We start from the raw sequence: 24,534 nt of genomic DNA, 5'->3' as shown, positions 1-24,534 counted from the left end.
TTACTATGTATGTTCCTACCGTTATTCTCCTGCGGCGGCGGTGAACTGTACTGTGCAGCGCTTCAGACTATCCTGTGTCGCGCAATAGGGCAGTGTGAAGGAGAACGAGGGGGCAACGCACTGAGCATGCGCAATCCTCTCCCTTTTCTTTCACTCCGCGCCGGGAGTTGACGTGATTGTGTAATTGACATTGAGAAGCGACCATGGACAGTTAAAGATAGCGACTCTGCATTAAATATCATATACCGCGATATATTGATGTTGCACAATTATGACATTGATTTGAAAATATATCAACTCTATGATGTTCTATTGTTGGCACCATCTATGCCCATACATACAGGATGGGTATATGAAAATGCTTTGGCTTTCTACACAAAGTAGCCTATATCATAATTTAAACCTATAGGCTAACCGTTATAGGCTATACCTGATGTCAGATCGTAGGATACCCTAAGCAAGAATTTAGGAAGTCTTATTATTGTGGTATTATACTGGTATTGCAATCCCATTGTCCCATAATAAATATTTTCCAAAGTATTTGTAGGTTTTGTCCTTTGTAGCCTAATTATTTAATGGTAGAACATTATTATTATTACTATTTTAAGTGGTTGAATATGCTATAATAATCAATATTCTTATTCATAATGGACAAGCCAATTAAGAGTGTATAGTCACTGGTTTCACTGAGATTTAAATTGGTAGCCATATGAGCAATATGAGTTATTCTTAGTGATAGCCTATTAGGCCTTTGTTTCTGACCAAGGGTCACACCTCTTATCTATATCTCCCCTGTAATCTGGGCAGGTTTTAAAGCCAGTTATTACACTTACTTGTATGCTGGTAGGTTGGCATTTTAGCCGGGCTGGGTGGTGGTGTTTTGTTGTTGGGGCGCAGGTGCTTCATGGCAGTCTTTGGATCTGTGACAGGGCCGATGAACTTTAGCACCATGGACAAGGACTTGTGACCTCTCGACACCCAGTTGGTATTGTGAATGGTTACATCCAGAGCCGTCTCTCTGGGCTCTGCATGGTTACCTCAAAATACAAAATATTCTATTTTGCATTATGACATCACAATTGTGTACACATTTGTTCAGGCACTGTCACCAAAGCTCCGCTTTAACCCTATCTGCTGTCACCAACCTTAGGCAGGCTGTCTAAAAACATGAAAACTTTTGTTCTCTAATGTTTGCCAAATAAAGCAGAATAGCTTGGGCATTTATACGCATAGTAACCTACTATATACTGGTATGTATCTTGCTATAAATTTAGGCTATTCCTAATCACAATGAGGCAAATCATAGCTTAGCCCACCTGTTTCAGATAGTTCTATCTTGAATCAACACTGGCCGGAACAGCAACATATGCTCCCTGGATGAATGTAGAATGGAGTGATTCGGTAAGGCGAACTATAGCGGCACAATGCCAGTGCGTTTAGGTTTTATATCTATGATGGTAAATGCACCAGGTCTGCATATACCCGGGTTACAGCACATTATAAGGCCATACAGGACAAGGACTGAGTGAAGTATGACCCCAATCACAGTCTATTTCAGTAGTTATCTCCATTCCATTTATGGCATGAGAGAAGAGCTTTTTCCCCCTGGCCATAAGGGCCATGAACATTTAAACTCACATTCCACAATCAATACATATTTTTGCCATTACATTAGGCCTATGAAGGCCTAGCCTATGCTTCATTGGTCGGAGGAAAGGTCAGGGGAGGTCAGCTCCAGACATCCTCTCTGCAGCCTTAATCGTCCATTGCAGTCTGGCCATGTCCCATTTGGTGGCTCACCCAAACCAGACAGTGATGGAGGTGCAGATGACAGACTGAATGAAAGTGGTCAGCAGCTCCTTAGGCAGATTAAACTTCCTCAGCTGTCTTATGAAGAATAACCTCTGCTGGGCCTTTTTCTGGATAGTGTCAATGTGGGGAGACCCTTTTAGGTCTTGTGAGATGGTTGATCCTAGGGACCCAACAGAATCCAAATTGGACACTGTGTTGTTCAGAATGGCTTTGGGGGTGGGGGGATCTTCTCCTACAGTCCACTGTCATCTCCACAGTCTTTTTGGGGTTAAGCTTCAGGTGGTTTTGACTGCACCAATGGCAGCTGCTTCACCTCCTGTCTGTAAGCAGCGCTTTGCGCATGACCTGTGTTGGGGTCCCCTCACATCAACACCCTGATTAAGAAGGCTCAGTGTCTGTTTCACGTACTGTAGGTGTCTGAGAAACTTCCACCTACCATTGAGAGTTCTGCAAGCATCCTGACAGAAACATCTCTACCTGATTTGGCAACAGCTCTAAGCAGGACAGATAAGCACTCCAGAGAGCGGTGCGTTCAGCTGAGCGTGTCACCCGCACTGAGCTATCTGACCTGCAATCCATCAAGCGGTGTTAGACCGGGACCAGGAAGATCATGGACCCCAGTCGCCCCAGCATATAGGCTGTTTACTCTGCTAGGTCTAGTTCCAGTCTCTCAATACTGAGAGGATGAGACAGCTTCTTCCCAGGCCATAAAGACTCTCAACCAGGACACACACAAACACACACGTTTGTGTTCTGGCTACCTTTGTGCACTGGACTCTGCCTAGACCCTTGGAGTAATACACTCTCAAAACAATGTTGGACAGTGACACAGCGGTGTTAAAAACACACACACACACACACACACACACACATTGTGACAGAGAGATGATGCTTCAATTTCAACACATTATGTCAGAACCTGGACTTATTAGAGATTCTCTGGTTCATTATGAAATTGCACTTTGATCTTTGAACTTCATTTTTTTAAGCCTTGTCTTTCAAGATGAAACATTGGACTATTTCACTGCATGTTCCATCGATTCATAGGCTATATAGGCTACTGTGATATCGTATCGGTAACGGTTGAATTAATATTCATTTTAAGTCCTTGAGTGCTCAAAAACATTATCCGTGTATCGTTACAGGTAAGGCTACCCTACCGTAGCAAATCACACTGTGGGGAGTGAAATTTAAGATTATCTTGAACCACCTGCGGTCTAGTCTTGCTGAAGGACTGCCGCCAAGTCTACCTCTTTAAGTTGTTACCATGGTGAAATGTTTTGGTCCAGAGAGTGTTGTGCTTGCGTCATCATTGTGCGTGCTAACCAGCAACAGTTTGAATTTATCGAAGTTAAGTCTTATACAAAGGTAAGTTTTTTAGTGTATTGCGAACTGAATTTGATATATGGATGCTCTATCAAACGTTCGAAGTAATTCGCAGATTACATGTCAAACTAGACTAGACAGCTAGATCATATTAAATGCAAATCATCGATGTACCGTAGTTAACGTTTACGTTATTAGCGATAGCTAACGTTTGGTACCTTAGCCCAAAAGACAGCTTCCATATGCTTCCATTCAATGCAGTTTACGTTAGTATTTTGTTATTTTAAAACGCTGTTTTAACTCATACCCACATGTATGCATGCAGTGTAAACAATATAAACGGTTCCAAGACACCAAGAAGATTATAGGGTACGTGTTTGATCAGCTGGTCACTGTGTCAGGATTATGCTAAAGATGTTTATGGTAACGCCACTCGTCGGGTCGTACAGTAGGTAGACAGTCTCATCCAGTAACGCTATGTGTTTTGTAGCTCTGTCATGTGTGAAGGTCCCTCTATGATCTCTGGACCGATTCCTCCAGACCCCACACTTTTCCCCCAGTACTACAAGCGACCTTCCTCAGGTAAGAATTTGTCGAAAGGTGGATGGTTAATTCAACAAATATTGTTTGTCAATCTAACGCTAAATATTGGTGAAAATGTGTAAAATGTTGAATTCAGTTACACTGAAAAGTAACATTTAAAAATGCTTGATGATGTTTCCATACTATACTATGGTGGCTCTTACATCTCTTTGGTCCCCTGTGTGGTGATTCTAAAAGCGCGTGGTCGCCTGGAAGGGAACTCGATACCTGGCACTTCGGCCCTGCTGTCAGGCCCACTGGCCCCAGACCACACACTGTACCCAGGTTCCTACAGTGCCCGAACCACACGGCCACCACCCCGCATCAACCCCAACGCCACGCACATCCTGGAGCGGGGGCAAAGAGGGGTTGTTGGGTCCCTCCTCACACTGGAGGGTGTCACCCTGACTTCACAGCCGAAACACAGTAAGGGAAATGCAGCCATGAAACCTTTAAACTTAACTGTATGCTCTCCTTCTCACTTTACATTTATTTTGAATGCAGTAAAATAGCACACGTTCATCTTCTCTAAATGACACCCCTGTCTTTACAGATGTGAGGCCGGGATAGGCTGTAAAACCTTGTAAAAGATACAGTTCTTCACCGCAAGTTCAATTGTGTTGTGTTGTAAATGTATGCCAGAGGATTGAGCGTTTATGACGATGTGTCCAGGTCTGAGGATTACCTTCCATTGACACTGGCTACGTTTGATCAGCTTGGGATTATACCCGTCTGATCTCTGTGGCATTAATTACCTTGCCACTGAGATGCCAGAGTTTCCACTGTTTCATAGACAGTCCACACAAGAGTAGAACTCCTGTATTTTACTGTACAAATATATGCAGTGTCTGATTTGACAAAGTTAGACAAATAACAAATGAGTTGTAGTAAATACTTTGAATCTTTATTTCCTCATTTACTCTTAGTTCAGTGACATTCTTCTAACCCTCCTACTGTAGCTGTGAAGCTGGTGTGTACCAAAAAACCCTCCTGTTTTCTTGCTTACACCTGGCTCTGTAAATGAGAAACAAAGCCCAAACCAATTTTTTTTCCAGCTTATCACATTACTTCAGCTAAACATGATTTTCTGTTGAACTTGAATATCAACAACCTTTCACTAGAATCAAATACTTTGCGTCTTTACAAAGGGAACTGCCCTCCTTTACTGTCTGAGTCTGTATACTAATCTCCTCTGCCCTCCATTTTTTCTCATTGCTCACTCCCTGTGTAAGAGTCGGCAGCGCGCGACTTTGGCAAGGAGAATGTGCGGCGGCTCCGAGAGATCCAGAAGAAGTGTCGCGAGCAGGAGGCGCAGAAGGAGCACTCGCGTCCCGTCCCTGTCAAGGCTCTCTGGACCGCCCCCAAATACCGGGACGTTCAGGCCAGAGTCATGACCCAGCTCCAGGTGAGGGAAACTGTTATACAGTTTAGAGCTCAAGGTTAACTTTTAAAAGTGGATGCCAGCTTGGCAACCAGACATGAGGTTTTGGTTGCCAAAGTCAACCAAATGACTTTGACAATTTGTTAACCAAGGGAAACTGGCCAACCATTAAAGTTGAGCCCTGCAGTTTATTAATCAATCAATCAATCAATCAGTTTACCAATCAGTGTCAAATGTCAATGTCGATTTACGTGTATAGCACGTTTTTTTTTAAAAAAACAACAGTTGACCTAAGTGCTGTGATAAGTGGGCACACGAAACCCACACAGGAAGCACAGTCAGGAGATATAGAGTTTATCAGGTAATCAGGTTCTGGCATCTGATCTGATGGAAAATATCTGTGTAATTCAGTGTCTTCAATGATACCTCTTTCTTCCTTTCTTTCTTTCTTCCTTTCTTTCCTCTCTTTCCATACCCCTCCTCCGCCCTTTCTGTGTGTAGGAGACCAGTCCACCCAAGAAGCCAGAGTGTCAGAACTTCCTGAGAGCTCACTCTGCCAGTGGGCCAGGAGGTCGGACGCAGTCCCGTCCCCGCACATGCTCGTCCTCTGCTGCGGTGCCCTCCTCTCCCTCCGCCCCATCCCTCTCCAGCACAGAGGTGGGTACTAGCGAGTGCTAGTTGTCCATACTCATACCATACATACTCATCACATCACAGAGACACAGACACAGACACAGACACAGACACAGACACAGACACAGACACAGACAGAGACACAGACACAGACACAGACACACAGACACACTCACTGCACAGCTTGTTTGTTTGTTTGTTTGTTTTGTCTGAGAGTGTCCTGTATCATTGCAGTTGCAGATCAGAGGGCGCAAGGTAGACTTTGTGAGCCATAATGCACGATCAGCGGGGAAGACGGCTCTCAGGCGATCACAGTCCCTCACGAACCTCAAGTCCCCTATCAGCGCAGAGAAGGGCAGAGTGCCACAGTAGTGAGTCATTCACCCCCATGAGACACACAGCTCACAGTGGACTCCACAAGAACACCACCACAAGTGTATCCCAAGCACACAGTCCCACTACATACACCAACACTTTTCTTTCCTGTGCAATGTATGTAACCATATAGTGGCATACATATTTATTTGTTTATGCATTACACTAACAATACTTCCAAGTTAGTCCTTCAGTAGTACAGAAAACTGTACTACATATCAAAAGATGCTGATTGAAAAGCATGATTATCACACAAAGGTCCCTGAATTAGCACACACATTTGGGGGACCTGACTTCAAGAATGTCAGATAGAGCTGTTGCCTGTGAGCTGAATGTTCGAAGCTGAATGAAGGGATCACCAATATGGATTTCACCAAATTTCTCAATAACATTTGAGAGAAATAAACCTTTTTTGCATGGAAGAACTCTATGGGTTTACTTCAAATAATGGAAAACTAATGTTTTTAAACTTTTGTTCAGTGTGGATGTATCTAAGTGCACCACTTTTCTTGTCTTCCCTTTTACTTTCTCTTCTCATTACAAGTTAATGGACAGTGTCTAGCCGTTTGAAAGTGTTGTGTGTTGTCGATAGTTGGGGGCAGAAGAGTCAAAGCCTCTCACTCTCTCTCACACACATTCTCTCTGTCTCTCTCTCTCCAGCCTGTTGGAGAGGAAAGAACAGTGGAAGAAGGATGAGGAGGAGAGGAAGAAAAACACTCCTGATCCCTCCATTCCAGCCGGACACACACAGATGCCGGAGAGGGACCGACAGGAGACTCTTCAGTCACTTCAAGAGAGTATGAGACTTGCATTCATACACATGCACGCACACACATGCACAAAGACTGCATTTACATTCACTTCAGTAGAAGTGCTGGTTCCATTTTCAGGTGTTTAGATGAGAACAGAGAAACCTGGTTATTAAAATCCCTGTATACATGATAAATACTAGTATCCCATTTACAAACAATAAAGTTCTATTATGTAACCATCAGCTGTCTGGGATGGACATGGAACAGTATCCTGGTTCCTTTCAGAGTACTCAAGCTCGCACAACCAAATATTTGAAAACCAGGATAAGGCTTATCCGGGGTTTTAAAATCGGGATATGATGTTTACATGCACAAACACAAAACTGGGATATTTCAAAATCCCAATCATAACCAGGATGCTGAAGTGCATGTGAACACAGTCACACATGCCAGAGAGCAACCAGCAACACACTCTCCATCGTACTCTATCTTTTTCTCTGTTTTCTCTCAAAATTATTCCTTAGTTATTTCCAAGATTATTGTTTCCCCACTACACCTCTAGTACGCTACAATGTAAACTGAAAATGCACATGAAAAGGACACAGAGATCACTGCAGCCAATGACTGAGACGCATCCTGTGTCTGTCTTTTTCTCTGTTGTTTTGTCTGCAGCTCACAAGACGCTGGTGAATGTGTTGCTGTCTCTCCCGGTGAAAGCCGACGGCCTGGGTGTACGGTCCCGTCGCACCAAGCTGGACCGACAGCTCTCGGAGCTCGAGGAAGCCATCAAGGTCTTCTCTCGGGACAAGGTCTACGTCAAAATCGACTCCTAACGGCCGACTGTCTGTGCTGTAGGGAATGCTGGAGTTAAAGCGCGCACTGGGCCTGTTGAAACTCCAGTCCGCTTGGCTGAGGGACAGCTTGACACTGAAGGGATCTGACAGGGCCGGATTTGCTGCACAGAAGCTGAGCCTCTAGTGCTGAGCTAAAGTTTGGCTTCCAGCAGAGATAGTTCCCTATCAGGGTGGTTTAGTGCATAAATAGGCTCTGCTTCTGTCCTGTAAACCAGTCCATTTCATTTCATTTTTTTTTATTGTTGCATGTTGCAAATTGTTAACTGACTGAACACATCGATGAAGCATTGAATCAACCAAACACATTTCAATAATCCGAGGCGGAGTGCCAACATGGAGATCCGTCCAACTGCAGTTTCATTATTGTCCATTCAGGTGTATGCATGTGTGTGACACTGTAGTTTGAGCCAGACACAGGGATCTAATGCAGACAGATGTATTCTTTTCATCTGCTCATTTCACCTGCATGAAGCGCAGAAATGGTTAAATGCTCTGTCTGTTACCATTCTTATATGTGCTACAGTTCTACAGATCACGTCACACTTGAGGTAATGAATAACTGGTAATGAATCCGAGGTAATTAATAATGACTGAGATGAGATGTAATAACTTTTTAATTATTAGTGTGTAATGACCTTGTGAATGTAGTGTTGGTGTCCACAAATCGAGCAAATCCTTGCTTATCACATTGAGTAAAACTGACCAAACTGACCTGTTTTATTGATGCATTGCTGAAATATAGGGACTGATTTACCTGAAGAACATCACCTAAAGGTGATTCCCAATCTTAAGCTTGTGAAGAGATTATTGTATAACACATTGCTACAGTGCCAGCTAGGAGCATGGTTTTCTACTAGAGTGCCTACTGTAGAGCTAAGCAAAGAACATCTATCCCTAACACAATGCAATGGTTTTATTTTTTTGTATTATAGCAGCCTCAAGCCAGAACAACTTTGTTGCAGTCTCTGAATTTGAAAATAATAAATGTTTTATGTTATGTAAAGAATATGAAGTATAGCAGTGAGAACTTTATTTACATTATGCATTAATTAAACAAAGTTCATTGGGTTGAATGCTGGAGTAGTGTACGTGTAATATTAAGTTATATATTATTTTTTTGTCCAATACACGTCACCACCATCACAATGACGCCATGTAGATGCCCCACCCCCTCCACTCGGCCTGCAAGCTTGCTCATTGTCCGTCTGGTCTTGCGAACTGGCCAGAGATATTTGTACAAATATATATATTCACAATAATCATATCAGGTACATCGCTGATCTAGTGGATTACTTTTAGTGTAACTGTAAATATGAGCAAAAGAAAAGCACCACAAGAAACTCTGAATGAGGGAATCACGGACTTTCTCGTCGGTAAGCGCTAACGTGCATTGATACTGTAGCTTTTTAGATATTAGCCCTTTGGTTCACACTTGAATCACTGAAATTAATTGATGCATATGATATTGATCTGTCTTTTTTTGTTGCTTACTATACTTCGCATAGCACTTTACGTGAAATATTTTGGACTGAATCAAGTTTAATGTTACATCTCACATACTGAACAAGGCAAGCTAACTAACGTTCAAGTTAGCCAAGTAGGTAGCTAACAATGCATAGTGACAGCCAGTAACAAAGCTAACAAATGTCCAAGATGGCTCATCCCCAGTTTTGGTCTTACAAATCTTACAGATTGTTCTCGTACTGTTCTATAAATAGCAAATGTCAACGATATTACTTGCTGACATTGGTTGTAAGCAGCTATCCGTTTAAATGGACACTGCTGGACTTCCCATTGGTTAATACTGCCCTGCCATAAAGATGTGTTGTTGTCGTAAACAACCCGTTAAAGCAAGACCCACATGTGTCTACTAGTGTCACAGAATAAGCCAGAAATATTGTTGATGCTTGGTGTTTTTGTTTTACCAGACACATCCATTATACATGGTTATGTTATAGTATTTGCCAGAAGCTTTTGTCCATAGCAGTATATAAACTACATTCAATAACCATAATCTCTCTCTCTCTCTCTCTCTCTCTCTCTCTCTCTCTCTCTCTCTCTCTCTCTCTCTCTCTCTCTCTCTCCCTCTCTCTCTTTCTCTCTTGTTTTTCAGAGTTGGCCAATTATGAAAAAAATGTGAATAGGGCAATCCATAAATACAATGCATACAGGTAAAATATATGCCATAATTCTTATGTGTGTGTAAGTTACGACTAAAGTGCTTTAGAGGTGGCTTGTTTTGCTTGTGTTTCCTGTTCATTACGTTTATCTGCAGTAAAGGACGTAAATGCACTTGCGTAGTGTTTGACTGACTCCTACATGATACATGACATGGGCCTTTTATTCTGCAGGAAAGCTGCAGCTGTAATTGGCAAGTACCCTCAAAAAATCAAAAATGGAAATGAAGCAAAAAAACTGGTAAGAGGACAGTTATGTTGGATTGTTTACTGTTATGGATTTACTGTTTACACATGTAACTTTTGTGAATCTTTAGGCTAATGTTTCTTACCTTGTTAAAGGACGGAGTTGGAGCCAAAATTGCAGAGAAGATTGACGAGTTTCTGACAACAGGGAAGCTACGTAAGATAGAAAAAGTAAGTAGCCACATGTTACAAGGACAAAGAAAATATGATTGTCTTCTGTCTTCATCTGGTCACATGTTTCAGCAGGATGTCTGTAAAGGGCATTTTAGAAATACAATGCTGACTAAAAGCTCTGTTTCACAGATCCGCAATGATGACACTAGTTCTTCAATCAATTTCCTCACGAGAGTCACAGGCATTGGGTATGATAGTCATTTAACTAATCACTACTTAACTGCATCTGCATAATGCTGTGTTGATTATCTTAAGTTATTGCTGGTCAGGTTGTGTGGTGTTTATCCTCGTAATATCTAACAGTCTTCTTTTGTTCTGTTTGTCCTCATGTAACATGTGTTTCCTGTCATTAGGCCGGCTGCTGCAAGAAAGTTCTTCGACGAGGGGGTGAAGACCTTGGAAGGTTTGTTTGTGTACCTCAATTGTGACCCTTTATTTTATTATTCCTTGACAGAACAGCTAATGATTGTTTCTGCTCATGTCGTCTCTATCACATTTAATTAGTTATTTGTCTTGCCTTTAGATCTGAAGAACATTGAACACAAGTTGAATCACCACCAACAGATTGGCCTGAAGTGAGTTAACCCAGAGTGCACACACTTCATGTCTGAACGCAGTGTGTTGGGACGTTTACAAAATGTGTGTGTGTGTGTGTGTGTGTTAGGATAGTTTGAGCCATTGGCGGCAGCAACTTGAGCTAGGTAGAACCAATTGTTTTTTTTAGGGGACTTTTTCCCATGCTGACAGTTATCGGTGACTTCAAGAAACAGATCAATGTGAAAAATCGCTGAAATACGCCTTTAATGATGTATCCCTCTCTACAACAGGTACTTTGAGGAATTTGAGAGGCGTATTCCTCGTTCGGAGATGATGAAGATGGAGGTGAGGTGTTACCCTTTATTGTATACTTTTGTTTAAGGCAGTATGGCAAAGACTACTTTTACACAGCAAACCATAAGATAGTTAACGTCTCTCTAGTATTAAATCAGTGTGTGAGTATTAGTCTACATTATTACATGACATATATTTCAAATACAGTATATCAGAAAGGCTGGACATATTGTCATGACATTCATATGGTGTTGCATTGCTGTTCAGTCCCTTATTCTTAAGGAGCTGGATGTGGTGGGCCCAGAGTACATTGGCACCATCTGCGGAAGCTACAGGAGAGGTGAGATACCAGACCTTAAACGATGTTAACAGATGGATAATAAAGAGCAAACAAGCAGTCCATGCCATCCCTGTTATCACTTGGGTGTGGATAGTTATACATACATAATTAGTAACTTTGTAACAACTATTTAATCATTACTGACTTGCATTTAGAGCTCTATATTGTCAGGTTTGTTGTGAATGTTCTGAGGTGTGCAGTATGTGTGAGCCAGATGCTTCCCAGGCCCCCCTCATACTGTACTGTAGGCATGTCCAGCAGGTTATTATTCCCTGAATGCATGGGTCAGTTTGTCTCAGATGAAATGAGAGCTCTGTGGTGATGACTCGTGTCTGGTTTTTGGTTCTGTGTTCTGACACCAGGTGCAGAGTCGAGTGGTGATATTGATATCCTACTGACCCACCCAGACTACACCTCCCAGACAGAGAAACAGGTCGGTTACCTTCTGTAGAGTTCGTCATTTTAACTTGCACACGGCCTGTCTTTCATCTGTCTATTTAACTTTTCCCGAGTGACCTTTCTTAAAATATCCGCATAGGACTATATATAACCTGTGTGTTTATTATTAGAATTACCTTTCTTGTTATTATTTGTTTTCTAATTCTGGATTGTGTGCATATATTGCCAATCTGGGAACATGACCAGCATAAATCTGTGATTACCAACTATTCATTATATCGATGGTTAATTACTTTACGTGTGTGTGTGTCTGTCTGTGTGTGTGTGTGTGTGTGTGTTTTCTCTCCAGCCGAAGTTGCTGCATGCAGTGGTTGAACATTTGGAGTCCATTGGCTTTATCACTGACACTCTGTCCAAAGGAGATACCAAATATATGGTTAGACAAAAACACAAACGTTCATTATCAATCATTAGATAACTTGCTGAAATAACATCATAGTGTATGTGAGTACATGGTGTTGATCAGACTTGTGCTGAATATGGCTGTAGGGCGTGTGTCAGCTGCAGATGGATGATGATCCAGATGCAACAGAGGAGAATGCCCACAGACGCATTGACATCAGGTAACGTTTGTCTTGTGAATAATAGCTTATGTGTATGTTTTGGTACAATTCCTCTGTGATGATGCGAGATCATAATATGAAAGTCCAAATCAAGCATGCAGATTCAATTTATTTTGAGGCATGATCGATGAAGGGACATGTATTGAGTGTATTGATGACTAATTTGCCCTCCGTTCCCTTCTCTCCAGGCTCATTCCTAAGGATCAGTATTTCTGTGGTGTGCTCTATTTCACCGGCAGTGACGTCTTCAACAAGAACATGAGGACCCACGCGCTGGAGAAGGGCTTCACCCTCAACGAGTACACCATCCGCCCACTAGGGGTCACTGGTGAGTCTGCCGGCCCAACACAGATGCTGTTGTAGTCCACATCAGCTCCTCTGCGTTCTGACCTCTTTCTGTTTTCTCTATAGCATTACTGTTTGAGCAGCACCCATCATATGACATGATTCTGTTATTGAGTGAATATGCCAGTGTATGCAGAACATAATGCACATCATTGAGAAGTCAATAAACTCATCAGGGGTAAAATTGAAAATAACTTTAGATACGTCATGCATAGTTGTGGGAAAATATTTCACCACCGCACAGTCTATGACCCCCATCTGTGACTTTTGTCTGTGTAGTTGTGATGCTCATTGCTTGCACAGGAAAAAAAGGATGCCCTGCTCAGATAGAACCAGCACATGTTTAGGGTGGTGACAGTGATAGTGTGGTCCTCAGAATAATCAAAACGAATATGCGTTATGCTGCCAGATACAGTTTGGAAGAAAGAAGCGTTTCATCAGTGGTCAGTTAACGGAATCAGAATCAGTTTTATTGGCCAAGTATATTTACATATACAAGGAATTTGACTTCAGTAGAGTATCTATGAGGTTTTGAAAATAAATTGTTAGTAGCACAGCTCCACAGTCTCTCCAGTGCTGGCTCCACACCAGTACAGATCCCAGACCCAGACAGCACTTCTCTGTATAATACATTCAGCGCTGCTGTCCAGTGGTAGCCCCTTGTTTCATGATGCTGTTGTTTCCACAGTAACAGTACCACCTTCACGTAGCAGTGTTGTTTCCATGGTAACAGTATACTGTTGTTTTAGGTATGGCTGGGGAGCCCCTGCTGGTGGACAGTGAGCAGGACATCTTTGAATACATCCAGTGGAAATACAGAGAACCCAAGGACCGCAGCCAATAAGTACACAACAGAAAGATGGATGGATGGATGGATAACATGAAAAGAGACGGGGGGAGATAAAAGAGCTGTCAAAATGAGTCTTTGAACCAGTTTTTACCCTATTCGTACGTTTATTTAAGTTGTATTTCCTATATTGATGATGTGTGGTGTGTGTCTGTGTATGACTGACTGACTGTATGAGTGACCAAATAACATGTGTATGCTAAGTAGTTGAGTAGGCTGAGTGGGATTTAGGGTATGGATTGGTATTTGTCAGAATCCAGGGATGTTACAGCAATGTACAGTACACAGGAGTATTCTGTGTGTGGTCGTCTTCATTGCTTACGATTATCTAAGAGTCCTGGATGTTTTATGGGAAACCTTTAAGACTCAACAACATGGAGCCCCACACCCACACTTGGAAAACATGTCAACCATGCAGTCACTTTTTCATCCATTTACCAGAGGCAGAGATGGAGGATTGAACGAGCGTCTCAAAGTCTCCAGTGTCCCTCCTGAGCCCACACACACCAAGAGTTCTAGACCCTTATGAGACTGAGAGGAATGAGTAAGCCAGCAAATAGGGAAACACGGACTGGGACTTCTTTAGAACTTTTCCTTCATTGCGTCTACACTGAAACATTTAGTCAGCATAAAACCTGCCCAGCAACATCACTTGGTCACATGTGGCCTGACTACAAAGCTGAACTAAAGTATGATGTAAAAAAAGAGAACATTTCATTTGTTATGATGGGAAAGTGGTTTCGCTTTTTTTTTTTTTTTAATCATTATTGTTTTTAATTATTTTTAAGTGCTACAGTCAGAACAGTGATGGATGTTATATGAAGATAACAGGATCAGTGGACCTGCCTTCAGAACAAAATGTGAAAATATTGAAGGGCTTAAAAAAAAAAAGGAAGAATGATGTGATACCTTTACCTATAAGATTTGTTACAGTAGAAATAGAAAGAGTAGAGTGCATGGTTTGCTTGTTTTAAGGAAACAGTTTATTTAAAGTATGACTGTCTGGGGTGTTTGTGAGAAATAAAAAGAAGATGAAAATTGTTTATGTATAGACTTGTTTCAAAAGTCATGCCTACTTAATTGATTGTATATCCATCAATTATAAAACCCTAAAGTGCTAGTTAGTTAGATAGGATATTTTAGATAATGCAAGAACTTTAATATTTCCTTTATTCAAGGAAGGAATTGTTAAGTTCAGTGTGGTAAATAGGAAAATATTATGGATTCTCAAATCTTTGTCGAACTACCTACATTGGAAATTAATTCAATACCGTTTGGGTCTGATAAGATAAGCGTCTTTAAAATGTATAGCCAAATAGAACAGTGCGGAAGTGTGTCAGGCAACTATTTGTGCAGAAAAGGGAATAACTTGCCCAGAATTGCTCGGTCATTATTGGTTATAGTTGCCCAACTCGGTTCTGGTCGTGGGGGGGATTTGACAACCCCACTTTCGAGTCAGGCTAGGGATTTGAGTCCTTAGAAGAAATCCCAGACAATCATTTCTGTATGCGAAAAAAGAGAGGGAGAAAGAAACCGCAGCGATATTCTAGTTGCCTTCCTTAAAATAGAGCTCGTATGGAGACCATCCAACTTGCTTATGTGCACAAAATGCAGATACCCTGAACACGATTTAGTATTTCTGATAGTTGCTACATAATGTTGCAAATGCCTCACACTATCTACATACTCTGACATCTAAAATAAACTGCGATGCCAACACCATCCTACAAGTCGCAGCTGCTTCAAATGCTCCTAGTTCCAAGAGTATTTTATGTAGCAGCTAGTCTTAAAGACGACCTGCATAGTCTATAGAATAACCTATTTTAGATTAAATGTGAAATAAAGCAGTTCTTCGGTTCATGTTGCCTCCGAGGATGCAAGATTCCACTTTGGCTACATACCAAAGTTACTTTGTAAATAGAACGCGGCCAGGCCTTGCTTGGAATCAATCTACAACCATCGTTCTAGTCAGTTCTAGGTGATGGTTGCCATGAGAACCAACAAAGCGTCCAACGCGCAAAGCATGATGGTTTGAAATAAAATGCAGCAAGAAATACCGGAGAAAACCTTGAAGAGTGAGCCAATGGTATCAGACAATGCGATTGTGGCGCCCAATCAGAATCAAGAACTCTCAGATCCTGCGTCAGTTACACACCCACCTTATTTTTGGTCAACCTTCTAGCGGGAGTTGTGTCGTTGCACTCTTGGACGCGTTCTCTCTGTGTATAGTCAACGCTGAAAATTAAGGTATGCAAACTTAAAATTATATTCGAAATATTGTTCTAGTTGACGGCGACGGTCTATGAACGGCGTATTTTGATACACATTTACGAAATAATAGCGTTCAGCTCGCGTTGGGGGGTTCGTTGTCATGTTAACCTCTAACGTTATTCCATTCATTATCGTCGTGAGCAAGTTAGGATAGCTAACGTTAGCCAATCAGACTGGTAATGTGCCGTTTAGATGATCAAATTGTCTAGTTAAGTCAAATATAAGAGGTACAATTATTTGACAGAAGTTAACTGTTGCATGGTCATTTTAACGGTAGCTAAGTAACGTTAACGTTAGCATGGCAACATAAGATAAGTGCATTCCCAAGTTTGCTTGTTAGCCTGCCTGGTCCGATAACATTAACATTAATTAACACTTACTGCTAACAGTGTGCTAAAGTTACCTAGAAAGCAATATAACTTGGTTTTAACATTTCGTTAAGTTAATGTTAAGCATGCATTAGTTCGCAATTTAACGTTACAGATTTTTACGAGTCTATCCATGAACAAGTGAAATTAACACTAATGTTAACGTTAAGTGACTTGAGTTTGCGGTTGTGTGTTAAACCAACGCTGGATTAACGTTGCTTTACATTTTGCTGTTAACTTCAGGGCTACTTTAACTGTTTTAGTCATTGGGAACTTGGCTGTCCATCAATGGCGTTATCTGTATTGATAGTTGGATATCGATAATTACATGGAAAGCACTAACGTTGTCATGTAACATTGTGGATTGTATACGGGGTCCAGCTGTGAATATATCAGAACCACGTTAAGTACCTAACGTAAGCTGATTGTTTCTGGGTTTGTTGCACAAACCAGAAACGGTAATTGCAATGAAATGGATCTGAATATGCAATTGGATGTATCCATAGAAACCATGCAAATAGCTTGGATCGGGTTTCGACGCGCGGCGATTGAAATAGTTATGCAACAAAGATGAAATAATGGCACTCTCGTATACCATATGCAGCCATTATGTAACGGGTGTTTGCACGAAAACCGCCGCTTGGACTGCTAGCTAAGCCAGAGAGACGCTGCACGAGATCAGTCCTGGTAAGACTGCTCTAGCGTGAAAGATGGTGGCCGCGCTTCTGGTTTGATGAAATGGGAGCGTGGTTGATGTGGCAAAGCTGTGACCGACGTTAGGAGATGCCCCCGTACCTACATCCGCACCTATAGTGCTATCCGTTGAACTTTCTCATTGGACATCTGGTGGTTTACATAATAGCATACGCCGTACCTTCAGTTCTAACTTAGATATTTGTGTGTACCTTGCAGAGCCACCATGTCTGACAGAAAGGCCGTGATCAAAAATGCGGACATGTCCGAGGATATGCAGCAGGACGCCGTGGAGTGCGCCACCCAGGCCCTGGAGAAATACAACATCGAGAAAGACATTGCTGCCTACATCAAAAAGGTATCCGCCACTCAACACTGTCTATTTAAGCCACTGTGATGGGCGTCAAGTTTCATTGCATCTCATTGCATGAGTGGGGTGATGGGACATCAGATCTTTATTTGAGCAGTCCAGAGAATTCACCATTTTCCTGAGCCTACTATGAGAATGATCATTGAATGAGAATGATCAAGTCTTTAAGTTCTGTATAAAAACAGAAATGTAACTAGCAGCCAGACTCTGAGTGAAGTACAGCAATGTTTTGTTATTGGTTGGCCTGGCCTTCCCTGAGTACGAAGTTGCAGGGCATGAAGTAATTCATGCCATTCAGTGTAATCCATATAAAGTACCCCGGTTATTAATCTTCCTCCTCCTCCCTGTGCCCATACCAGGAGTTTGACAAGAAGTACAACCCCACCTGGCATTGCATTGTGGGAAGAAACTTCGGCAGCTACGTGACCCATGAGACCAAGCATTTCATCTACTTCTACCTGGGGCAGGTGGCCATTCTCCTCTTCAAGTCGGGCTGAAACATCAGCCTCACCCACTACCACCTACTGACCATTAAATACAGACTGACTTTGCAGAGAGGCTCCTCATTCCTGACCTGGGGACCGACTGTTTCTGGGCTGCTTCTTATGTTGTTTTTGTTGTTTTGAGAAAAAAAAAAATAGCTATTTGAATTAAGAATGGCAAACAGAGAATGAAACACTTGTATTTATTTTTGTTTTCTACACAGTTGAAAATGTTTTAATGTCACTTGGTTTATTTTTTCTTCTTTCCTTTTTTTTAAATTAAAGCGGAATGGTCTGGCTATCCCGTTGAAATGGCAAGCAGTTTTGTGTTGATTGATGTACTGGAATCTGTCTAGGTTTTGCTGAAGGTCCTGTTGAGCACTTGCTGCAGATAAAAGCTACTGTCCAAGGCCACTCAGAAGTTAATGGGAACATGCATTGTTGCTATAACTTGACATCTTCATATATAAAACATGTTAGTGTAGTACAAGATGGCAGACAACTACTCATTGCTAATGTTAAGATGCAATGTTACCTGAAATGATAGTCAGCTGATTTTACAGCTGCTTGTTAAAAGATCCAAAAGATGACTTGTGTTAAGAATTCAAGTATGCATCAAGCCACACCTCTACATTAGCATTAACTATGTACTAGGGATTGGTGGACAAGCCTGCATATCTCCTACTACTGGTTTGCAATAATTAAGTGAACTGTTAATGAATGCTTTCTACTGCACCCAAGGAGTAATGAGTCAGACAGCTCACCCGATTAACTGGTAATGTCAGCTAGTTAAGGCTTAATGCAAATATGTATTGGAACTTGATCCACGATGCAGAACTCTTTTCTATATTCAGGTGATCAAGACATCTACTAAAGGTGCCTTCTAATACTAGCATTTGATTAAAATTGCTAACATCCTATGGACATGCTGTGCTTATCTTACCAGTTATTTAAAGCAACACTGAAAGTTTCATACCATAAAATGTTTCCAAAATCATTTCAGTGGTTCATTAACTGAAGAGTAAACAGCACTTCTGCATTCACTTTAGCAGTCCTCTATCGGCTATAATCACAGATTTAAGTGTTGGATGTGTCGCTGTCAAGAAGGGTTGTGTGCCCTCAGTTAAATGTTAACTTTATATTAAGAGAAAAATATGTCACTTTACTAGATCGGGTAGTGTATGTTGTCCAATGAAAGGCGACAAGCTACAAATTTGACTTGCATCGATGTTGCAGTACATCATACTTTCGTCAATTCATGAAACATACTCTACATTGACTGTAGTGTTGCTTTAATACCTGAAATTGAGGAATTTCCAGGATAGGAATTGAATTCTGGGATACCTGCAAATCTTATAGAGCCTTGCTCATGCCATAGAAATATTAGAAATTCAAATTTTAGATCCTAAGCAAGACTTAGTATCATTCCAGAGACAAATGACCATGTCAAATCAATTATGCAATCCAAACAGCAACATAAATGGGGCAATAATGATAATTTTTTTTTAATAAAACACAAACAGTGGTGGTTTCGTTGGAAAAGGACAGCGTTTATTGGAGTTCACTTAGAAGACCAGTTTATGTGGGTAGACACCATTGGACAAGAAGAACTGCGAGCGCAGGTAGTCCTTCATGTGTGGCACTTTCCTGATGAGAGGGAGCAACTGGGAGTCGACAGCCTTCTGGTCCTCTTTACGCTGTTCTGTCACAGAGTACTTCTACAGAGGGGAAGAAAAGATGGGGGGGGACCGGTCAGCACGAGTGAATGGCCATCTAAATCAACCATCATTAGTGAAACTGCGAAAGGATTTCCAGTGGCATCATGTTGACAAACCACTAGATTCCAGGAGCCTATGCTCCTAATAGACCGCTAGTAATTCTACTACTGAAGCTTTAACATCTCATGCAATGGCAATTCAAAACACAACAAGGGCCAAAGGGCCTGAGAGCATAAGTACTTTTATACAGAACAGACCTCTTACATAGCATTTACCACCAGCAAAGCCTTATTAACGGCAATAAGATTTAATGGCTGTACTAGAGTCAAGGTGTCCACCTTCGCCACAAAAGCTGATTAGACCTTGAGCAATCAAAAGTTGGAGGGGGTGGACATCAGTGATGAAAGCGCCAGTTAAATGCCAGGCAAAACATAATTGACTTTGAAACAATTCAGAAATCTAGGTTTACAACCATGGCAGATGCGTTATTTTACCTCTTTCTCAGTGTCGAAAATCTCGCCCTCCTGGTGCTTGGGCTTCCTCAGCCTCTTCTTCTTGAAGTAGGTGTCCGTCAGGGTCTTGGGGATGTTCATGCCGGAGATGTCCACCTTGGAGGCGGTGGCGATGACAAACTTTTGGTGAGCTCTGCGCAGTGGCACTCTGTTGATGGCCAGGGGGCCTGCAAAAGAAGACACATTAGCACTTTGCTTGCATCAACACACACGCGTGTAATGTACATGTGCTCCAATGAGTTTTAACCATGGTGCCATTATAGATAAGGTTCTCTGCTTCAGTGCGCTACTCATACTTGTGGTAATAATCTCAACCATATACCACTAAGCAGCCCTAGAGTCATTTATTCAGCAGCAGGCTGGGGAATGCTGGAGAACTCACCAGTGACAAGCAGGAGACCACTACCCAGCTGCTTAAGGAAGACCACACGCTGCAAGACAAGGAGAGCACAATGAAAATATGGAAATCGAAGAAGAAATTCAGGAATTAGACAACCAACAAAAACATTTTCTTTGGCACAAGGCATGACCATGAGGCATATTTAAGATGCAATAATTCATTCCAGTTTTTCGAGCATGTTTCAGTTCAGTGTTTTCTGCCATGGCAGAGTCTTGCCTTCACTGTGAGCTGGCCCTTTTCCACAAGAGTGTGGGGGTGTGTGGATGTGTAGCCAGCAGTAATTTAGGGCAGCGTGGAGCTGGGGGTGGGTGTCTATGCATGTTCACACCTTTGGCTGCTGGATCTGCCAGCATGCAGCAAGTGCCAGTGTTTGCCGGGAGAACGAGTGTGTGTGATGTGTGTATGTACGAGTCTGTGTGTGCATGCGCGCGTGTAACCAAGCGTGGGTGAGTGACTGGCCTCAGCGGCCCTACTTCACTGTGTGGGCACGATGAAGCCGTGTGTGGGCTCTGCGCAGTTTGTGTGCGTGTCTGTATGCCTTGTGCTTTGAAGAGACACACTGATGCGTGTAGAGGGATGGTCTTGTGTTTGTGTGGCCAACAGTCACTTCAAGCTGACTGGACAACCCATGAGGGCAGCCCATGGATATGCAGATTGGCAGGCTGGCGCACAATATCCACTAGAGGGATGATTTAATACGATTTAATTTGGTGGAGCGCATGCAGTTGCACACATTGCAAGCGAGAAAATCGGACAGTTTGGATACACATGAATATCTTGTTCATATGTACAGTGTACGCTACAACTTCACAGCCCATCACTGTCTATGTCCTATGTGAAATGTTTGCGCAATCAATAGCACCAATCTATATGAGCAAAGATGTGTTATGTCATTTGGTACAAAGCTGCTAGATACAAATACCATCACAGATGGAAATATTGCAGATGCACAACACTGGGCTCTCTGAGAACATCACAACTGGCACATTGCAGATGGAATTAATCACAATGACAGCAATAGAACCATAACCAGGGCTGCAATTAGCAATTATGTTCATAGACGATTAATCTGTTGCTTTTCTTAAACAGATTAGCCGTTTGGCATTTCCAAAAGACCAAGGCAAGTTCTCAATGCCTTTTGTTCACAATTCATGTCAAAGATGTTCAGTTCACAGGCATAAAGTTGCAAGTAAATCAGAAATTAGTCCATTTAAGAAGATGGAACATGAAAGCCTCCCCACACGCCACCATTTCATAACAATCCCTAAAATGCTTTCATTAAGAATGCAGTGCCCAGTTGTTTACTGGGAAAAAAATAATGATCAAATGTTGCATGCATAATTGGCTCCACTCTGATTAGCAAACATCTTAAGGCATCCTCGAGGTGTACTGCTAGATCGCTAACAGAAGGTCCATGAGAGCAGTGGTGTAGAAACAATACTCTCTTCCAATTCAGCTGTGCTCTATGGCCATGTCCTTTCTATGGCCTTAGAAGCCACAGGGAGTGGAACCGTCCCATTTAAAAAAAAAAAAAAAAAATTTAAAACCTGGTACGTCCCTAGTCACAGCAGCATCATGCTTCAAAGCCAATAAGAGAACATGGTTTACTGCAGCATGCCACCATTACAACATTTCCTTAAACCAATTAAGCAATAGCTTTGACAATTGCATAATTGTAGACAAAGAACCAATTGATTACTTCAATCCCAACCAGGATCATATTAGATATGTATCGCATATCAACCAAAAAAAAAAAAAAAAAAAAAATCAAGCCCACAAACATGTACAGATGCTCTAGTGTGTGTGTGTGTGTGTGTGTGTGTGTGTGTGTGTGTGTGTGTGTGTGTCCCTCACCTTTCCACGGTGGCGTCCTGTGAGCAGGATGAGCACAGTGCCAGGAGTGATGGCACTACGCAGCTTGCGGGTGTGCTTGCTGAAGGGCTTGATGCCGTGGCTCCTCAGTTTGCGGGAAACATCCTCTGTGGGGTAGTAACGGGGCTACAGCAGGGGAAACAAGGGGAAAAAAACCAGCAGGATTACTTACAATCTTAAATTAGGGATAGATCTAGTCACGTCCTCTGTAGGGCCATCATAAAGTTATTAGAAACATCGACTACCAAGTCCACCAGGACTGACAAAACTATGGAACGGAATGACATCCATGCAGGACTACTGGTAAGTAGGGTGGGATGGAACATCACAGCCAAGAGTGCCTCAACTACGGTCATTTGAGTGGACACAGTTTCAGCACTCCTTGAAATGACAGAAGTCCTCGCTCTGCTTTGTTTTTAACACACCCCTAAACCCATTTTTCCATGTATCCGACTTCTAGGCTGCCCACCACATGTTCTTGATATTGATTTGGGTAATCTTGTTTCAGAGGGAGTTGAACAGCTAATGAAATAGCAACACAATGTTGTTAGAACACTTTGACCTGGAGAACTAAGACTAAGTGAATGTATGTGCATGCAATTCTCAGGAAATCCCATCCAAAATCTTCAACCAGTCCACATAACTCATCACCATGCAGATGCAACAATTGTCCGATATGACTAAGGAAAAGATGAGAACTCCTGATTCACCCCGAGATCCCATCCTGCAAGACTTCTATACAACTTTACACAACAAACATGACTAAAGGGTCAAGAAGCATGACTCGAGTTAATTCACTAAACAAATCTGACTTAATCTGATGTAACTACTTCAGCTTCAAATTTGGTGTGCTTACAGAAAGAACTAAGATGGTACCATGTTCACATTGCGGTCCTGATAGTACACAATGTACTGTCGATAACCTTGCAGTTTTCTGACTGGGGTACATAACTGCCATCACATTTCTCTCCGAATACCTTGCCTCATCTATAGCCACCTGTGTACAGCTCAGACTGGACGAGACCCACTCACCATCTTGCGCAGCTTGACCACACGGGTGCCTCCATTCTTGTCTCCACCGACTGGCTTGGTGGCCTTGGTAGGAGCCTTAGCCTTCAGCTTCTTCTCAATCTGAAAGAAACACACACAGAAAGGTCAGTTTATTTCTCATCTTGAACCTGGGGCACCTCTATGAAACTTTCCATGCCACATAAGGCCTGCTGGCCATGCCTACCTTGGTCACAGGTGCCTTGGTCTTCCTCTTGTACATGGCCCGGCGGGCAGACATGGCAGAGCGGGAGTAGCGACCGATGCCCCGCACTAGGACGGGGTTACGGCTGCCGTGCTTCCTCTTGGCCACCTTCTTCTTGTCTCCCTCGGCCATCTGACGGCAAGACAGCAAGAAAGGAGGTGAGTATTTCAGCAGATACAATTCGATGCACATGTCCACTACACTATACAAACTCACTCTTCCCACGGTCACCCAAAAACATCTAATAACCTGGTCTGCAACTTATGTTGATTAGATGGTTCAGAGTATATTGTGTCATTTTGGAGTTCTGGTAGAAAACATTTCCAAATCAGGCTATCAACACAAACAATGACCCAAAATAAAATTTCCTTCATATTCACACGTGACGGTTCTAAGCATTTAGCCAACATTAGCAGCGCTAGCAAGATTCAGTTCACTGTAATGTAAACACATAACTACCCATTAACCAATGACATATTTAATTGTACCATAAATGCATTTAATCAAGCTGTAATTCCTTAAACGGTGACTTATGCTAGTGTCCGCACTACTGTTGGAACACAACGTGACGATACCGCGTTAGCACTGTAGCATAGGTTAAACGTTAGGCTGATTCCCTGAACTTCAGTTAGCTCAACTTTGCATTTCAATAACGATTACACTAACATTTATGGACATAAACAGACCAAATAATTACTTTCCACAACCCGTTCTTATTTAAAGGGATATTTGACATGTATAATTACTAGCAAAACGTGCTATCCGACCCGGAATACTGCAGTACCCGACTATGGTTTCAGGCCTATATTTTGACTCTAACAGAAGAGGCACTTATCGGCGCAAATAACAAATACTCATAACAAATCTATACATCATAGAATGTTAAAAGTATGATAACA

The 24,534-nt window shown here is 42.1% G+C and overlaps 5 protein-coding genes across 9 annotated transcripts in view; 3 read left to right on the top strand and 2 right to left on the bottom strand.

Annotated features, from left to right (window-relative positions):
• The window catches only part of vdac3 (voltage-dependent anion channel 3), a 14,259-nt gene extending 13,293 nt beyond the window's left edge, over positions 1-966 (bottom strand). For 2 of the 5 annotated variants that reach the window (XM_062542897.1, XM_062542898.1), the window contains exon 1: positions 20-111. Coding sequence is in view for 1 of the 5 variants with exons in the window: in XM_062542896.1 (XP_062398880.1) it covers positions 834-951 (118 nt within the window). In the remaining 4 variants the exon portion in view is untranslated. Of the gene's footprint in view, positions 1-19; positions 112-833 lie in introns of those variants that run through there. The other 3 variants (XM_062542896.1, XM_062542899.1, XM_062542900.1) reach the window with 3 other exon arrangements.
• Positions 967-3,106: 2,140 nt separating this feature from the next.
• On the top strand, positions 3,107-8,721 carry enkd1 (enkurin domain containing 1). Its single transcript, XM_062542870.1, has 8 exons — positions 3,107-3,180; positions 3,629-3,720; positions 3,919-4,146; positions 4,953-5,125; positions 5,603-5,758; positions 5,969-6,105; positions 6,770-6,906; positions 7,534-8,721. Exons 2-8 carry the CDS (start codon positions 3,636-3,638, stop codon positions 7,692-7,694), a joined length of 1,077 nt encoding a protein of 358 aa, XP_062398854.1. The 5' UTR covers positions 3,107-3,180; positions 3,629-3,635; the 3' UTR covers positions 7,695-8,721.
• A 175-nt stretch (positions 8,722-8,896) lies between these two features.
• Positions 8,897-14,740, top strand: polb (polymerase (DNA directed), beta). Its single transcript, XM_062542869.1, has 14 exons — positions 8,897-9,088; positions 9,829-9,886; positions 10,067-10,133; positions 10,235-10,309; positions 10,442-10,500; positions 10,666-10,715; positions 10,836-10,887; positions 11,140-11,194; positions 11,411-11,483; positions 11,846-11,916; positions 12,232-12,318; positions 12,432-12,505; positions 12,694-12,833; positions 13,600-14,740. Exons 1-14 carry the CDS (start codon positions 9,028-9,030, stop codon positions 13,692-13,694), a joined length of 1,017 nt encoding a protein of 338 aa, XP_062398853.1. The 5' UTR covers positions 8,897-9,027; the 3' UTR covers positions 13,695-14,740.
• A 1,048-nt stretch (positions 14,741-15,788) lies between these two features.
• Positions 15,789-18,199, top strand: dynll1 (dynein, light chain, LC8-type 1). The gene is made up of 3 exons (XM_062542868.1): positions 15,789-15,944; positions 17,249-17,387; positions 17,759-18,199. The coding sequence occupies exons 2-3, from the start codon at positions 17,256-17,258 to the stop codon at positions 17,894-17,896; spliced, it is 270 nt and encodes an 89-aa protein (XP_062398852.1). The 5' UTR covers positions 15,789-15,944; positions 17,249-17,255; the 3' UTR covers positions 17,897-18,199.
• Positions 18,200-19,410: 1,211 nt separating this feature from the next.
• On the bottom strand, positions 19,411-23,785 carry rpl6 (ribosomal protein L6). Its single transcript, XM_062542867.1, has 6 exons — positions 23,618-23,785; positions 23,416-23,514; positions 22,366-22,509; positions 20,494-20,542; positions 20,094-20,278; positions 19,411-19,599 (listed from the first exon to the last, which is right to left on the bottom strand). The coding sequence occupies exons 1-6, from the start codon at positions 23,765-23,767 to the stop codon at positions 19,447-19,449; spliced, it is 780 nt and encodes a 259-aa protein (XP_062398851.1). The 5' UTR covers positions 23,768-23,785; the 3' UTR covers positions 19,411-19,446.
• Positions 23,786-24,534: the final 749 nt, after the last annotated feature.

The sequence above is a fragment of the Sardina pilchardus genome, chromosome 8 (genome assembly GCF_963854185.1).
Source record: "Sardina pilchardus chromosome 8, fSarPil1.1, whole genome shotgun sequence".
NCBI classification, from domain to species: domain Eukaryota; kingdom Metazoa; phylum Chordata; class Actinopteri; order Clupeiformes; family Clupeidae; genus Sardina; species Sardina pilchardus.
The sequence above is the reverse complement of the archived record's forward strand: the minus strand, read 5'-3'. Positions and strand labels throughout refer to the sequence as shown.

What these genes read in the sequence shown, in the direction of transcription:
- rpl6 (XM_062542867.1), bottom strand. Translation starts at nt 23,767, where the DNA reads ATGGCCGAGGGAGACAAGAAGAAGGTGGCCAAGAGGAAGCACGGCAGC. An exon ending in CCAAGGCACCTGTGACCAAG is followed by an intron (nt 23,515 to 23,617) that starts GTAGGCATGGCC and finishes TGTTTCTTTCAG; the next exon opens with ATTGAGAAGAAGCTGAAGGC. An exon ending in CAGGACGCCACCGTGGAAAG is followed by an intron (nt 20,543 to 22,365) that starts GTGAGGGACACA and finishes CTTGTCTTGCAG; the next exon opens with CGTGTGGTCTTCCTTAAGCA.
- dynll1 (XM_062542868.1), top strand. Translation starts at nt 17,256, where the DNA reads ATGTCTGACAGAAAGGCCGTGATCAAAAATGCGGACATGTCCGAGGAT. An exon ending in TTGCTGCCTACATCAAAAAG is followed by an intron (nt 17,388 to 17,758) that starts GTATCCGCCACT and finishes TGCCCATACCAG; the next exon opens with GAGTTTGACAAGAAGTACAA.
- enkd1 (XM_062542870.1), top strand. Translation starts at nt 3,636, where the DNA reads ATGTGTGAAGGTCCCTCTATGATCTCTGGACCGATTCCTCCAGACCCC. An exon ending in GACTTCACAGCCGAAACACA is followed by an intron (nt 4,147 to 4,952) that starts GTAAGGGAAATG and finishes TCCCTGTGTAAG; the next exon opens with AGTCGGCAGCGCGCGACTTT. An exon ending in AAGGGCAGAGTGCCACAGTA is followed by an intron (nt 6,106 to 6,769) that starts GTGAGTCATTCA and finishes CTCTCTCTCCAG; the next exon opens with CCTGTTGGAGAGGAAAGAAC.
- polb (XM_062542869.1), top strand. Translation starts at nt 9,028, where the DNA reads ATGAGCAAAAGAAAAGCACCACAAGAAACTCTGAATGAGGGAATCACG. An exon ending in GAAATGAAGCAAAAAAACTG is followed by an intron (nt 10,134 to 10,234) that starts GTAAGAGGACAG and finishes ACCTTGTTAAAG; the next exon opens with GACGGAGTTGGAGCCAAAAT. An exon ending in AGCTACGTAAGATAGAAAAA is followed by an intron (nt 10,310 to 10,441) that starts GTAAGTAGCCAC and finishes TCTGTTTCACAG; the next exon opens with ATCCGCAATGATGACACTAG.